This window comes from Rousettus aegyptiacus, unplaced genomic scaffold, assembly GCF_014176215.1.
Source record: "Rousettus aegyptiacus isolate mRouAeg1 unplaced genomic scaffold, mRouAeg1.p scaffold_m13_p_3, whole genome shotgun sequence".
Lineage (NCBI taxonomy): Eukaryota > Metazoa > Chordata > Mammalia > Chiroptera > Pteropodidae > Rousettus > Rousettus aegyptiacus.
The window spans coordinates 132,776,663-132,792,646 of NW_023416306.1; the positions used below are offsets into that span (position 1 = coordinate 132,776,663).

The window sequence follows — 15,984 nt, forward strand, 5'->3', positions numbered from 1 at the left end:
CTTATTTATATTTATGGACTCATGAACATTTTATAGTTTGTGCTATAATATTGTGTTATTTATTTTGTTGCTCAAATTGTTTTAGCTTTGGCAGTTGAAACTCAGTTGGATCTTGTGTCCCTCTGACAAAGCTCCATTGTCGTGGGGTGCTTTTTTTGGAACACTTCCTTAATTTCTGGAACTATCTTGTATGTTCCTTGCGCCAGCCCTAGAATCAGCCATTCCTCAAGGAGCTCTGTTCTTTTTATTGGAGAATGGTAGTGGATACCAAGATCTGGGCTGAGGTATGCTCATTGCTACTGGGGCACCATAGCTTCTAGGCCCTCTCAGCTAACAGAACAAGGAACTACATGTGTATATACTCACCTATGCGTATACAAATACCTATAAATATTTCTGTATGTAACCATCTATAAAACTAACCCGAGTTCATACTTATGTTGGAGATATAATTTTTGCTTCAGGAAAAATTATGCTAAAAATCTAGAAGTCTTAAAAAATAAAATAGCAATCTGTCTTCCGCCTTACATTTCTGTTTTGTTTCTATAATAGTGACAAATCTGGATGTCTTCCTAGTTCTAAGATTTCAGGACTACTCACTTTGTAGTTTGGAAGCCAGCTAATTGGCTTAATTCTGTGTGCATTGGATGGGCGTTCTATGATGCTAGTGCTTCCGTAAGGATGAGCCAGGCTTTTTGGCACCATAAGCTAGGACATTTTCCCCAGTGAAGCATGAACACAATGGGAGGAGATGGCTTTGAGGCAGTCAGTTATCTAGTATGTGGACTTTTGCAAGCATCCAGGAATCCTAACTTGTGTTCTTGGAAAACTTCTGTCCAAATTCTAGGAAGAAGAACGCCTAAATAAACTCAGACTTGAAAGCCAAGGCTCCCCTGAAAGTAAGTTGTCTCTGCTGCTATGGTAGTTGCGAGTTAATCTGTGATAGAGATGAGGGTCTGGATGAGTGTGACATGTCAGGAGAGCTAATATCGTGTCGGCAAGTTGATGAGAAATCTTTAATGTCCAGTGCTTAAGCAATGTGCACACCCACATCAAAAGTCTTACTTTTAATATTTCCCTTCTGTTTGGGGCCTAACGTAATCTTAGTACAACAGGCTCGTATAGTAGAAGGGAGAATTTTAGTCTCTTAGGCTGGCCTTCTATTCGGTGGCACCAAGTTCCGCATGGACATGCCGAAATACCATGTAAGTCCAAGGCTACACTCCTTCCAGCTGGTGTTTTTCTCCAAGCTGAGATCTTAAGGGCTTTTCCACAAACAAGTGTGGTTGTTACCCTTAAAAAGAAAATCATTTCTATTTCTGTCTAACCAACATTACACAGAAACTCTGTAACTGTATTATCTTCTGGGTGACAAAGGTTAAATTCATTCAGCAGCTGTCTATTAAATTCTTGCTGCATGACACGCATTGTACTAGGCCCTTGAGGTGTGGAGCTGATTAATTCATCATAGTTCCTGTGTTCTAAGAGCTTACATTATAGAGGGAGGTCCATGAAAGTATACATAAAGCTAACTCTGAAAAGTAGAATAAAATAAGGGTTCCTCATTTGTTCATACTTTTTCAAGTTTTAGTGGTGTTTATTTGGCATGCCATAAATATGGAAGGAGACGGTTTTAGAGCAGTGGTTTTCAAACTACGTTCCACGATACCCCAGGGATTCTCAGAGATGCTTTGGAGGAACTGCCAAATAAGCAGTTCTACTTCCATCCGAGCAGCTCTGCTTTTGTGTTTCAGGTATTGGGGTTGTGAATAAAATTTCTTTTGAAAAAGAGTTTTCATTGCTCTAAAAAAGATTGAATAATTACTAATATAGAGAAATATTCCTTTAGAAAGGAAAGGAAAGGAGACAGTGGTGGTAAAGAATAACAACAACATAAAAAGGCCACTTTGAGATTTAAATGAATTTTTTGGTGTTTTAGAGGGATGTACTTCAAAGGCATGTAAAAATTCTTACATGTGGATTTTAAGTCGTTAAATAAAGCTTTAACTGTTTTATCTGAACACATAAAATTTCCTGATGAAAGTTCTTTATGATAGGAAGTATAATAAATTTTTATAGTTTTGAAGAAAAAATTTTAATTAGTTAAATGTTGCTAAAAGTTTGACATTTTTGGCCCCTTGAAGGTTGCTTTTGCTTAACCACATTACTATTTAGTGTGATTATTTCAGTGTCATCCAAGTGTGTAGGAAAAGTATCTATAGTTTAGAAATAAATTTGTGGCAGCAGAATCTGAACTCCATAGCTCTGCTCTTGAGAATTATCCCTTCTTTTACCCTTGACTCAGCCATACTGCCTAAGCCCCTCACTCCTTCCTTAACTCTATAATTTGTTTGTCTTTACAAACATTTGGCTGCAGGCAAAATTAATGTCCTTTATTCTCCTGCCTCTCAGTTTGTGATTTTCCTCCTTTGGTTACATGTGGGAGCTTAGGCACCCAAGTAGGAAAGAAGGATGAAGTCATGTGAGTATGCCCCATGTATCCCTCTCCTGCTCAACTGCTTGTAACAGTTTACTGTTTTGCTTTGCTTTTCAGCTCTTATAAGCTTGAAGAAAGGATACCTGTTCATGTATAATCTTGTGCAGTTCTTGGGATTCTCCTGGATGTTTGTCAACATGACTGTGCGGTTCTTTATCTTAGGAAAAGGCAAGTCCCAGATTTCAATGCTAGTTTTCTTTTTTCAGTAGATTGACCCACTGCTCGCCAAAGTTAATGCTCTCTGCCTTTAGTATTAATAATGACCTCCCATATTTGTGTAGCACTTCATGCTGTCATTGTACTTTCACAACTCTTATTTCCCATGGCATGTGAAACCGGAGGGCTGGATGCTCTATGTAACAGGTGAGGAAACAGGCTGAGAGATGGCCAAAGAAATGGTTCACATCCACACAGCTAGCCAGGGGCACATCTTGGGCTAGCATCTCTTTCTCTATTCACTGCACGATAGTTTATTTATAACTAGAGAAATTGATATGATGCTTTCAGTGCTGAAGCTATGCAAACCCGAGAGGGATCTCATCCTTTTGGAGTCTAAATAAAGTCTCAAGTGGACTATTCTAAAACTGAATGAAAAGACCATTATAAAGATATTAGTTCTTTATAAATTAATTTGCCTGTTTAACAGAACTCCTGCCAAAACAAATGACAATGGAAAAAATTCTGAGAATGTGACCTAAAGTATTCTGAAATTTTATCGTGAACAAGAAATAATAAAATTTGAGGGAAGAAATATCTACCTGTTATGAAAAAAATGATAATCAAATAAGAATAACCTTAGTATAGACTAAGAATAATCAGTAGAGCAGATTAGGTGGCCCAGGAATAGCTTTTACATTATATATATGAATTATAAATGTATGATATAAAAGAAATTACGAATCAATGGAAAGGGACATATTATCCAATCTTTTTTATTGGATGGGAAATCTAATAATGTTACCAAGGAAAACTGGTTAAGTTTCAGCATATAAGGGAGCAAGGAATCTGTTTAACTCTCCTCACATTGTATTAAAAAAAGTTATTCCAAAAGAATTTAAGAATTACATTTCAAAAAGTTAAAATAGAAGATAAACAGATGTATATAAAAGTCTCATGGAAGGTTAGGACTTTCTAAACTTAAAAGTGTTAGAAGAAATTATAAAGGAAAAGGTCAATATATTTGACTACATAAAATATCTAAATTCCTGTGTATCTAAAACCACCCCATTAGACAGCATTAAAGATTAAAATTATATTGAGGTTAGCAGCGTGGGGATGGAGGGTTGGTGGAAAATTACAACAAATACCAGCAAGGGTTGATTTCTTTACATATAAATAACTTGTACAAATTGATTTAAAAATAGGAAAACTGCCCAATAGAGAAACAAAAGTATGTACAGAAAGTTCTTAAGAGGAAATAAAATAATTTAATATTCAGAAAATTGTTTAACTCAGTAATGATTAAGAAAATAAGATTTTTATTTATCAATTATGCTAAGTTAAAAAGGATATCTACATCAAGAGGACATATGCTAAAATAGACACACTAATGGCTACTTGGAGGGTACGTTGCCGGAGCCAGCCGGCTAAAGTCGATCAGTACCTGAAAAGGGGGTGAAGCCTAAGAAAAAAGAAGATAGGAAAGCGCTTCGGGAGGGCATACAGTCCCTGCTGCAGCCCCGAGTTTATTTAGCAGAGCCTTTATATAAGTTTTTGGATACAATAGCAGAGTACGATAGCAAAGCACAGAGTACAATGGCAAAGCACAATGTACATTACCATAGAAATGCTGACATTTACATAAGTTCCTCTATATCCTTCCCTCAAGGTACAAACATCCTTTTCTGGGCTGTAAAACATTCCACTATCTTAAAAGGATTTCTTTAGGAGGCAAACCTCCCCTCCAGGGTCAGTAATGTTTAACTCCACACCCTGCTATCTAGAACGTTGTTTAAGCAGTCTCAGCAGCTGCTCCATGGCTATCATCTATGTGACTTCTTCAGTGCCTCAAAATGGCTCTCGACAGTACATAATTACAACTCTTGGAAAATCATTTGGCATAATGAATCAAGAACCTTAACTGTTCATATTCATGAACCTGGTAATTTCACTTTTGGAAGTATGTTCTAAAGAAAGAATTGGAACTACAAGAAAAGATTTTTCAAAAAAGACATTATGAGATTATTTATATTAGTGACAAATGTCCATCAGTGAGAGATTGGTTTAGAATATTCCCTAAGTGGAATGTTGTGAAACAAAGTATTTAAAAGAGTTTATAATAACATGGGAAAATACTGATGATATGCTAAAGAGGTAACGTATAAATATGTTCTTCCAATCAATTGCACCCCTATAAAAAGAGGAAAAACTGAACCAATATATGCAAAAAGATGGGAAGGAAATGCATCATTTTCAAATGGTTTGAATGTGGATACTTTTTTCTTTACTTATTTTTTACTTATTTTTTTCTTATGGGGGAAAATATAAGTACAATGGAAAATATATAAACTATTTAAAAAGAGAAAACAATTCTGTAGACTGTTTTGTTCTTGACTCCTAAATTTTCCTATCTGAGATTTGTAGAAGGTGAATTGTAGTTAGTTCTAGAATCATTCGAAAGAAGTGCCTGTTGTTTTTCCAGCCATCTTAATACCTTGGAATTCTGTAAATCGCAGTTTAAACTAACATAGTTGGATTCTGAGTGTTGCTGTGCAACCGTCGTCTGATTGTTAGGTGATCTGTTCCAAAAGCTGCCAAGTTATCTGGGTCACGTGTTTAAAGTAAGCTGCCTGGCTTTGTAATTTCTATTTTGGCTCCAAGCCTCTTCCTGGTTACCTACTGGAATGCAGCTGCTGGTTTAATTCTTCCCTGTCAGTCCTCAGAGATGTAATAAGGACTTGGGGCCTGGCACTCGGGGTCATTGTTTGCCCTTTGTAATCTTTTCCTTTTCCATTCCATAACGGATGTTGATGAATGGCAAATTCCATACATGTACTTGTTTTTTCATGTAAACATTCATTTTGCTAAACTTCATATGTGAAGGAAGGAGCAGTGCACTCTTGGGCTTATGTAGAAACTCTTGTTTGAGCTTGTCTAGCTTTCTGTTAAGTAAAACTTTTTATTAAATCAATTAAAAAATTTTTTTCTAATTATAAAAATATGTTAATTACAGGAAAATCAGAAAATAAAGACATAAAACAAAAACTCTACTATAATCCCAACTTTGAGAACAGCAGATTCTTGGCACCTTGGTATATATTTCCAGACCCACATAACTTCCCTATGAACAACTCTCGAGGTAGAGTTATAAGAATAAAGGACAAATTGTTTTTAAAGATTTTGATGTATAGTGCTGAGAAAGCATATACCATTTTATACTACCACTATTTAAATCTATATTTCATTAACATATGAGTACTTTCTACTTTAAAAATATTTTTTTTCAAATTATAAAACTAAATGTGCTGATTTAAGAAAGTTTAGAAAATGGGGGGAAAACTGGGACGGAGGTGGAAGAAAGGCTTGGAGGTGAGTAAGCCATTGTCCATCGCTACTAATATTGCTGTGTATTTAAGTCTTTTTTTCTCTGGTTAAAAACTAAAAGCATACTGTATACAATTTCTCATCTTTTAAATATTATAAGCATTTTAATGTTACTGATATTCTTTATAATATCATTTTAGGAATTAGATTTCTATTCCTAAATTGAAACAAGTATGAATTTCCCATAAAATCAGAGGCCAAGCCCACAAGATATAATTTTTGTCTAGCATATACCAAATCTTAAGTCACAATTTTCATTTAAAAGTATGAGAGGTCCTCATTTTTCAAAGATAATTTGCTCAGAAAAGTGCCATGTAAGGAGAATCTCCTTAAAAAGGATACTTGAATTTCATTGTAAATGGTGACAAAAAGATTTGATTGGGATTTTGTCTTGAAAAGGGACATTTAAAATTATGAGAATAAATTTTTTATCTTAAGATGTAGTAAAATTTAAATTGTAATTTTGCATTAATTGTTCGAAGAAAATAATTTGATTAATTTTGAATTGGTCAAATTACACCTACTTATTGGTGGAGTTTTTCTGGTAAAATTATGCAGTAGCACTATACCATTCTTCATTTCACACTTGACTTTGTGGCAGGATTGTAAAATGGATGGATCATTTTTGCAAAAATACTTTAGAGGGTTTCTTCAGTTTTCGAATGGGCCTTTTTTATTCGTCTGATTTTAAAACCATGCTCTTTTGAGGCTCTTACAGGGTCACCTTTGTTGATAATTGTCCTAACTCTGCCACATCCTCAGAAGCACTACTTGGTATTTAATAGGCAGGGAGCTGAGAATCCTAGACTTCCTTCAGTGTGTGGGACAAACAATTGTCCTGGCCCAAATGTCAGTGGTGTCCTAGTTGAGAAACACTGGAAAGAGGAATGTAGGAATTCAGGATGTCAGCTGAGAATCAGTATGAAAAATAAAGGATTATATATCTTATGAACCACTCAGAATTGATACTACATTTGCTGACCTTAAATAAACAATAATTTATTTTAAATTATTATATAATATTCATAGAGTAGATATACCATAGTTTACTCAAACTTCCCATACTCTTAGACATTTAGACAGTTTCTACTTTAATGCACTTAGGAGTCATGTTTCAGAGAACAACCTTGTTCCTAAAGCTTTTTTCCATTTTAGATTTTTTTTTTTTAGTTAGAATAGATTCTCAGAATAAGAATAATTAGGATTAAGTATATAAGCACAATTAAGATTTTTGAAAATTAATCGTATTCAGTATTTTTGTACCTCTGCATTTACGTTTATGTAATTTTTGAGATTTTGAAAGGCTAGATTGCATTTAATATATGTAATTTAGTTTTAGCTTTAAATGAGATAATGGATCTGAAAAGGATTATCACTGTGCCTGATACATAGATTTTTTTCAGCATATAATAACTAAATGAAGTCTAGGTATGCTTTTTTTCCTTGTCATTTAAAATGAAATGGGCATACAGGGTTTATGTATTAACCTTGTGGTAGCCAGTAGGGTTTTGATTATTTATGACCCCACAGGCCTGCTTCCCTCCAGCGTAGTTGGTTTGTAAACATAAATCTGACTGGACGTTTATTTTACCTTTCTTAAAATTCCTTTCATGTAAGGAGTTATCTATTTTGAGAACTAATTCTGTTGGAATTTGCCAGTTGATTTACCCTTACTATATATTTGTCCCATAGAGTCCTTCTATGACACATTCCACACCATGGCTGATGTGATGTATTTCTCCCAGATGCTGGCAGTTGTGGAAACTATCAATGCAGTAATTGGAGTTACTTCATCACCAGTGATACCTTCTCTTGTGCAGGTATTGAATAGTAAAGCTCAAGGGTGGAGAATGAAAGATCTCAGTGTTTATTTAGTGGGTATGCCACAATTTACTAAGAAGTCTTAATTAGTAAAAATACCTATTTTCACAGGAATAGCATTATTTTATTCTGAACAAGGAGGAAAACTTTAAGCCTCAGGAACATTTTCCAAAGTAGATTTTTGCCATCAGGTCCATTTCATTATAACATTTTCATGAAATCACAGAGATAAAAAAAGACCTGTAAAAATAGGGAAACTTGAATCTCAGACAGGAGCAGAAAATTCTATCTTCCGTCTTCTTAGATAGAGACGTTCTTGGTCTCCTCCTACTTTGGGTAGATGAAGGCAGTGTACTAGCTAGGAACTCTTTTTACTTTGGACTTTCTTCCATATGTGAAGGTGGGTCTCTTGCTTGTGTGGGGATTCCCAATATTTGGAAGATTATTATTAGGAACAGGGCATCAAAGCCTTTCGTCCTCCTTTCTTTGTTTTCTAGCTCCGCAGTTACACTTGATCTTAGTCAAAAGGCCTAGAAGGAATTTAGCTGTGGAATTACATACTATTAAATACCACCCACCCAGACTCAGGGGAACCAGGTGATTATTTGTTAATCTCTTCTGGAGTACTGTTTAAATAATTCTACTGTTTTGTGGTATACCAACTCTGGCATTCTAATATATAGTTCCATGGTAAAGGGTGTTAATACAATAGCCTTATTATTTCTAGGTTTTTGCTCTTGGAAAGAGGCTGCTTTTAGTTTAAAAAATAAAAGGGGGATAGTGAGTGACCTACTAACATGGACTAATGTTTTTAGTATATCAAGGACTATGACAAATAAACATTCAAGTAGAATTTCTAGGGCAAGATGGAAGGGGTAGGTTTAGTATCATCAAACCCTATGGCTCCGTGGAGTGCCATTCACATAGACTACAATGTGAGTGAAGCCTCTGGGAGCTCGGCAATGCCACATGCATTGACATGGATGAATCTTGGGAACATAACACTGAGTAACAAGCAAGTCACAGAAAAATACATATAGCTGATTTCAGAACATTTAAAAAGAGGCAACGTGAACAATGTACTATTTAGGAATATATACATAAGCAGTACACCTGTAAAGAAAAGCAATGGAATGGTTAACACAAGATAGTGGTTATTTACAGGTAGGGGAAGGACGGTGTGCCACACTGGTGGTAGTCTCTTTCTTAATTTGGTTTATGAAGACACAGATGTTCATTTGGTAGTGCCCTTTAAACTGTGTTCAAATATGTGTGTATTTAAAAAAATACACTATTTATAATGATACATTTACACACAAACACTGTTATCCAGAGAGTCTTGGTTTGGGCATTTAACTTGTTCCAAAATTGGAGCAGAGGATTAAACCAGTTGAGCTCAATCTTTTTCCATTTACCTTGAATTTAGTGTTGTTAGGTTTCATTTATATGTTCATTTAAAATATGTTTTTAACCTTCTTTCCTTTCTTTTGCATCTTTTTAATAGTTTCTTGGAAGAAATTTCATTTTGTTTATCATCTTTGGTAACGTGGAAGAAATGCAAAATAAAGCTGTGGTTTTCTTTGTGTTTTATTTGTGGAGCACAATTGAAATTTTCAGGTGGGTAGAAATACCAGGATGGTGTTTGAATGCTTCTCCTGGATCAGCTCTCTTCTTGAGGGAGTCGCTGTCTTAGTGAGGGTCTCATTTGGTTTGAGATTAAGCTTCCATCTGTGGAGAGCTCTAGCTGCATCTGTGTGCTCTGCACAAAGGTGAGGCAGAGTTTATTTAAAGCAGCCATTGGGTTATAGTACCAGCCTGGGCACTGGGGGAGCAGAGGGAGAAATCTAGTGAAACGAAAGACCCACCTTACCCTTCAGGATCTTGCTGTGTTGTTGGAAAGAGAGGACTCATTCATACAGAAAAATTCATGAGAGGGCTTAAGAAACAGGGTTGAAGGAGCAATCCAGGTTGGATGGAACTAGTGAAGACCAGCCTTCTAGAAGGGATGGTAGAAATGAATTTTTTACTACAAGATTACTGATGTTTGAATTGAACTCTTATCTAATTCTTCCATTTTTACTTGTCAGTAAATTAAATATCTTTAAAAAGATTCAGTTAAAGTAGATGTATTCTTCTCTACCAGACCATACATATTCCATATTTCTTCCCTTTTCAGTCACATGGAGCAAGGATTTTGCAGAGTGAATCCTCACCTCTAGGTTTGATGGTATTTTGGCAGAGTTAACTGTTGAGAGGGAAAAGAGGCAGTAGCAGCCCGAGATTGTGTCTTGACTGTGGTCTGTATCCCAGGGCACCCATATGCTCTCTAATCTATGTAATACAAAAGTGAAAAAGATTATAGGTATTAACTTTAACTATGTGGGAAGAAAGAGATTTTTTTAATAGTATCTCTTTTTTAAATACAGTATGTCTGGTTCTAGATGGGAGGTCTTTTATATACTTAATTTTTATAGTATTCATTTATCCAGAGATAAAGTGTTTGTCATCTTTATCTACATGGAATGTCAATCAAAACTAGGAGTAAAGGCAAAAACCTTGTGAACATCCTTTCCACATACCGAAGCACTCCAGAGAGAGTTCTTTTGAGACTTAAACTTAGTTCATCATTAAAAAGAGTTCATATCCTTTGAAGATTAGGGGAGGAGTATAATGAGAGTTTTTGGGTAGATAGCCCAATTTGGTTTTGAAGAAGCCATGTGTGGCTAATTGTAAAATGATTCTTTTTGAATGTTGCTCTAGGGTTGCATTCAGAATCTGATGTGGCTTTTAACGTCTGAATTCCTTTTCAATAGGTACCCCTTCTACATTCTTTACTGCATTGATATGGATTGGAAGGTGCTCACATGGCTTCGTTACACTGTGTGGATTCCTACTTATCCTCTAGGGTGTTTGGCAGAAGGTACTTTCAGGAACTCTAAGTTTTATAGTTTAGCTTCAAGGAATAGCTAAGCCAATAGGCCGTACTGTCCTTCCTCTAATAGCCTTAGTCCATATATGGGTGTTGGACTTTTCAAGATTTTTTTTTAGTGGCTTCCTTCTATCATAGTTTCAGTACCCAGTCTCTTCTAGGGGAGTAGCTCATTTTGTTAAGGTTTGGAAGCTGGGTGGTTATGTATTGCATTTTTTTTTTTTTTTACTTAAGTGATAGTTTTAACTTTCCGAAGCAGTTCATATTGATGATTTCATTTTATTTTGACAAACATCTAGAGAGCGAGTCAGGTCAGGACTTTTCTTTCCATTTCATAGGATAGGAAAGTGAAGCCCAGCGTTATCAAGTGACTGTTTCTCATTAGTCTTTCCATTTTCATCTTAGAGGCTCATTTCTTAGGAAAATTAGGGGGGTGGGGGGAAGAAGAGGCATGAGCCTCTCTGTACAAAGAGAGGAGGAACCATTTTCAACTAGCCCAGCACTGAAACTTTGAGGGGTTAGAAGACTCTGGCATTAAATGTGACTGCATGTCATTCGCTTCTAACAAGTTCTTGTTTCTGCTTTCAGTTGTTGCAGTGATCCAGTCCATACCAATATTCAATGAAACAGGAAGATTCAGTTTCACGTTGCCATATCCAGTGAAAATCAAAGTTAGATTTTCCTTTTTTCTTCAGATTTATATTATAGTGATATTTTTAGGTAAGTATTGGCTCTATAATAGACTTTTTCCTGTCACTTCTTTAGGAGGCAGAGTTAAATGTTTGAACATTTTAAAAGTCTTCAGGGTTATTTCCAAAGGAGTAGTACAGAGTTAGAGAAAGATTACTTTGCCAAATAGACTCACAAGAAGAATATGCTATGTGTGAACATATTTCTCCCCAAATCTCCAGTGGTTGAGTTATCTTTCTGAAATGCTCTTGGTCATTGGGAACTCACCATACGATATTGCATGTTTAAAACAATGTAAGACGCTCTTAAATAGAATAAGCAGCTCATTTACTTTTACCACAGCTAGTGTTTACAGAGGTGATAATACAACTGGCAGCAAGGAAGGAAGAAGGCAATAACGGCCTCTGAGTAGCTGGGATGTCATAAGGCCTTCTGCCTCACAATAGGAAGCCCCCCTGCTCCATGTAAAACCTGCTTGTTTATTAATTTATATAAAATCATGAATTCTTGCCTTAATTCATAAAAACTAAAAGAAGAGAGAAAAAGAAGTAAACCTAAATCATTTGCAAATATGAAAGGTTTACAGGCCTTCCTAACTATAAGAGTGTTTACTTTAGATAAAATTCTAACACATTTTAACATAATTTATGAATTTATTCCTGCTTTAGTTTACAAAAGGCTTGGGATGGCCCTAAATAAGTATGGCTGTCTGATCCCCTAGCAACAGAGGATGTGACAGTACATAGTGTATTAGTTATCTATTTCCGTGAAACAAATTATGCCCAAATTTAGCAGTGTAGGACAACATTATCTCAGATGGCTTCTGAGTGTCAGGAATATGGGAAAAGTGATGGTATTTCATTTCTGAGATTAGGTTATAAAAGACAGTATGGATGTGATGGAGCGCACATGTCATAGAGGTATGATAGAGGTGGTCCTTGTGAGGTTTCAGTTAAGCTGTCAACTCAGCTGCGGCTACAGTTTTAGCAGACTTTTCTAGGGCTGGAGGATCTGCTTCAAGCTCACTCATGCAGTTGTGGACAGGAGCCCTCAATATTTGCCACAGTACTTCTCCTTGTGGCTGCTCATGGCATGACTTTTCCCAGAGCGAGTGATCTGAGAGAGATCCAGAAGCTGCACTGCCTTTTAAAATATATATTTTATTTTTAAATTGTAATATATTTGACATAATGTTGTACTTATTTAAGGTATACTACATGTTGAATTGATATATCTATGTATTATGATTGCCACTGTAGTGATAATTAGCACCTCTATCAAGTCCACACTGCCTTTTATAACCTAATCTCAGAAGTGACATTTTGTCACCTTTCCCATATTCTGTTGGTCACACCAACCTAGTACAGTGTTGGAGGGGACTACACAAGGGTATGAAATACCAGGAGGTAGGTAGGAATTACGGGGGATCATCATGGAGGGAGGCCACCCCAAAAAGTTAGAGGAATATTACAAAAAGTAAACCCAAGAAGCCAAAAAGGCCAATGGTCTTGGCCATTTGGTATTGGGAGAGAAGAGACTAATACCTTATGGTATCAGTACATGGTAGAAACACAGCTAAATAATATACGTTATGGGTGTAGATCATGTGCTGAAGGTTAACTTTTATTACATTTCTTTTCTATTTCAGAAAGGGTATAATCCATTTCAGAAAGGTTTTTAACAAAAATGTTAAAATATTTGGCCATTGAAGGGAGTAAGCTTCAGTTTGGAAAATGCAATCATTAAAAGAGTCATTACCTCAATTACAGGATAAATCTAGTATTGTTGTAACTAGGCTCCATGAGGTGAGCTTACTGAAATGTTAAAGAGGAATAAGAAGTATTGGAAAGACTCTTAAAATATTTTACTTAAAAAATTTACAAAGGTAAGAAGTATTTTAATGTGCACTAAGCTTAACAGCTTTTCTTTGTATTGTTTATGTTGTTGCACACTCTTAATTTATAAGGTTTTATACTCAGTTTGCCCACAATGAATATGTAGTTTTTATTCTTCAGGATGAATAAATGCTAAATTTACATAATTTAGCGGTAGAACCAGTTACATTTGTATATAGATCAAAGTGCTTTTCTAAACATATTCTCTTACAGTAAGTCTGTAAAGTGTTTTTGACTCTGTTGTACAATGGGGAAACTAAGGTGAGGCTAAGCCATAGAACTATTGAGTGGTAAAGTAGAACACATTTTTTTCTGACTCTGAAATCCTGTGTTTTCTAATTTACTAAATTGTGCTTCCTAAGAAAGTGTGTTATACCTTTTCAACTGTTGACTAATATGTTATTGAATAGCCTTGAATTAATAATTGGGTTGTTTCTATACTTCATATTTGTGTATTTTATTTTAATCTTACCTTAAAAGAAAGGAAAAAAGAATATTGAACTCTAAGGAAATGTTTAGGGGTGAAGTGTACTGATATCTGTAACTTAACATTGAAAAACCTCAAAAATGAGGTGGGAATGGGTATGTAATAAACAGTTAAAGTTTAAATCTAGGGGGTCACAATGATTTAATCTTTTGCGTGAAATTTTTTATAATAAAAATATGGCAGAAAATTAAATTGTAAATCCATTGGGGAAAAATTGAGTTGTCTCTAGTGCATTGTTAATTGAATAACTTAATAAGTTGAACTTTCTGCAATAAGCACAGTGCTGTGGGATATGAAAAACAGACAACTAGAGACTCTCCTTGCCCCAAGATCTTCTGGTTATATACAAAGATTCTCATTTCTAATTGGCCTCTTTTCTTTTTCAGGGTTATATATAAATTTCCGTCACCTTTATAAGCAGCGCAGGCGACGCTATGGACAAAAAAAGAAAAAGATCCACTAAAAAGAGAGATTTAGATGACTTCTTGCTAGTTTGAGCCTAATCTATAATTCTTACAGTTTTACCTTCTTGTACTGATGTAAACATTTTTTTTTTTAAGTTAAATGATAAAATTCTCAGTGAGGCTATCTTCTCTTTTCCCCAGTAACATCCCTGAATTTATTATATTAGCGTAGTATTTGCATGACATGGATTCCTGGTATCTGATGACAGGTTCGTTCTTTTGTGTTCTGTGGCAGCAGACTCCGCCCTGCCCCCACCCACTCCATACCCTGTCAGTCTGTTTCACTGGCCTGAGAGAGTTCTTCAGTGCCCTGACCCTACTAGGTACTGGCTGTTCTTTCTTACAACTTGGATTTGTTCTTTTCAGCTATTGCTTGTGAAAAAAATGACTATTTTGCTCTACAAGAGGCTATGAAAGTGATTTCAGGCAGGACCTAATATATTCTGTACCTAAGGGGTTACTTGTTAAGTGGGGTGGCATTGATTTTTCAAAAATCGAGTTCAACTTAGTTATTGATGAAACATTTCTGAGTCTGGGTGGGGCTAGAGAACGCACATTACCTCTGAATCTTTCGGCCTAACACTGTGTTACTACGGTGCTTACTTGTGTGGGCACAGAATGATTTGAGAGAAACCAGTCAGAACCTTGGAACACCATGATCACTTTACTCCTAGCTAAATCAGAACTATTTTCAACACTAAGGAAAGATGAAACATTAGTTGGAATATAATGAGATTATAAGAATTCCAAACCCAAATGGCTATAATGGTCAGAAAGGTCAAACTGGCCATAAGACAACTGCTAGTGATGTGGCCTGTAGCAAACTGGAAACATTAGGCCATACTAAGCACACCTACAAAATATAGGCTGTGCACAAACTTAAAAACTCAATTTTTCTTCCCTTGTACTGGCTGAGTACATTTACTTGTATGTGTCAGAGTAAGTGGTGGGATTGTCTGTTTTTGACTAGACCTCAAAAACACTTTTGATCCTGCTGTTTCACCTGTCTGCAGTAGGACAATGAACAGAGTTAGAACTTTGGCTGGAGAACTACCAGCTGGTTCTTTAACCAAGATTCCTGACAGGAAACCCACTATGACATTGTGAAGACAAATCTTGACATTATAAAGTTTGACCATTGTCAAGATGTTTCCTTTACTACATTCCAGGTAAACCAAGTAAAATGTATTAGAAGTAACGCTCGTATAAAAGATTTTAAGGCATGGTAGCTCTTTCTGTTCTGCCATTTCCATGGTTCCTGTGGTAAAGGGGACTAAATGAGTAACGCTGGTTCTCTGATCCCAAGATGGAAACTTGGTTTGACCTAAAAATATCTGATTAGCATAGGCTGGCTGATCTTTTTACAAGTTCATTGCACTGAAGGATGTTTTGCATGTCTGTTACTTCTGTCATCACTTCTTTGTATTAACTTCTGATGTTCTTTCAACTGACTTGGTGTGTATAATTGGGCAGATCAGCTTTGCAGATTATGCTGCATCTGTGGCAGAATCTTGTATTCTTTTAGGCCCTTTTATTGCTGTCTGAGAAAGCAAAAGATTGTGTATTTCTATTAAACATTTGCAGTCAAAATCCTAATAACTTGTGTTTAAAGATCATTTACTCTGATGGTTTGCAAATTGTTAGTGATTAAGTCCTTT

The 15,984-nt window shown here is 35.7% G+C and overlaps 1 protein-coding gene across 1 annotated transcript in view; it reads left to right on the top strand.

Annotated features, from left to right (window-relative positions):
• HACD3 (3-hydroxyacyl-CoA dehydratase 3) overlaps positions 1-15,922 on the top strand; it is a 33,804-nt gene extending 17,882 nt beyond the window's left edge. Inside the window, exons 5-11 of the mRNA XM_016141028.2 lie at positions 848-899; positions 2,555-2,665; positions 7,733-7,860; positions 9,366-9,478; positions 10,675-10,781; positions 11,379-11,510; positions 14,249-15,922. Coding sequence (XP_015996514.1) covers positions 848-899; positions 2,555-2,665; positions 7,733-7,860; positions 9,366-9,478; positions 10,675-10,781; positions 11,379-11,510; positions 14,249-14,325 — 720 coding nt within the window. The 3' untranslated portion in view covers positions 14,326-15,922. The remainder of the gene's footprint in view (positions 1-847; positions 900-2,554; positions 2,666-7,732; positions 7,861-9,365; positions 9,479-10,674; positions 10,782-11,378; positions 11,511-14,248) is intronic.
• Positions 15,923-15,984: the final 62 nt, after the last annotated feature.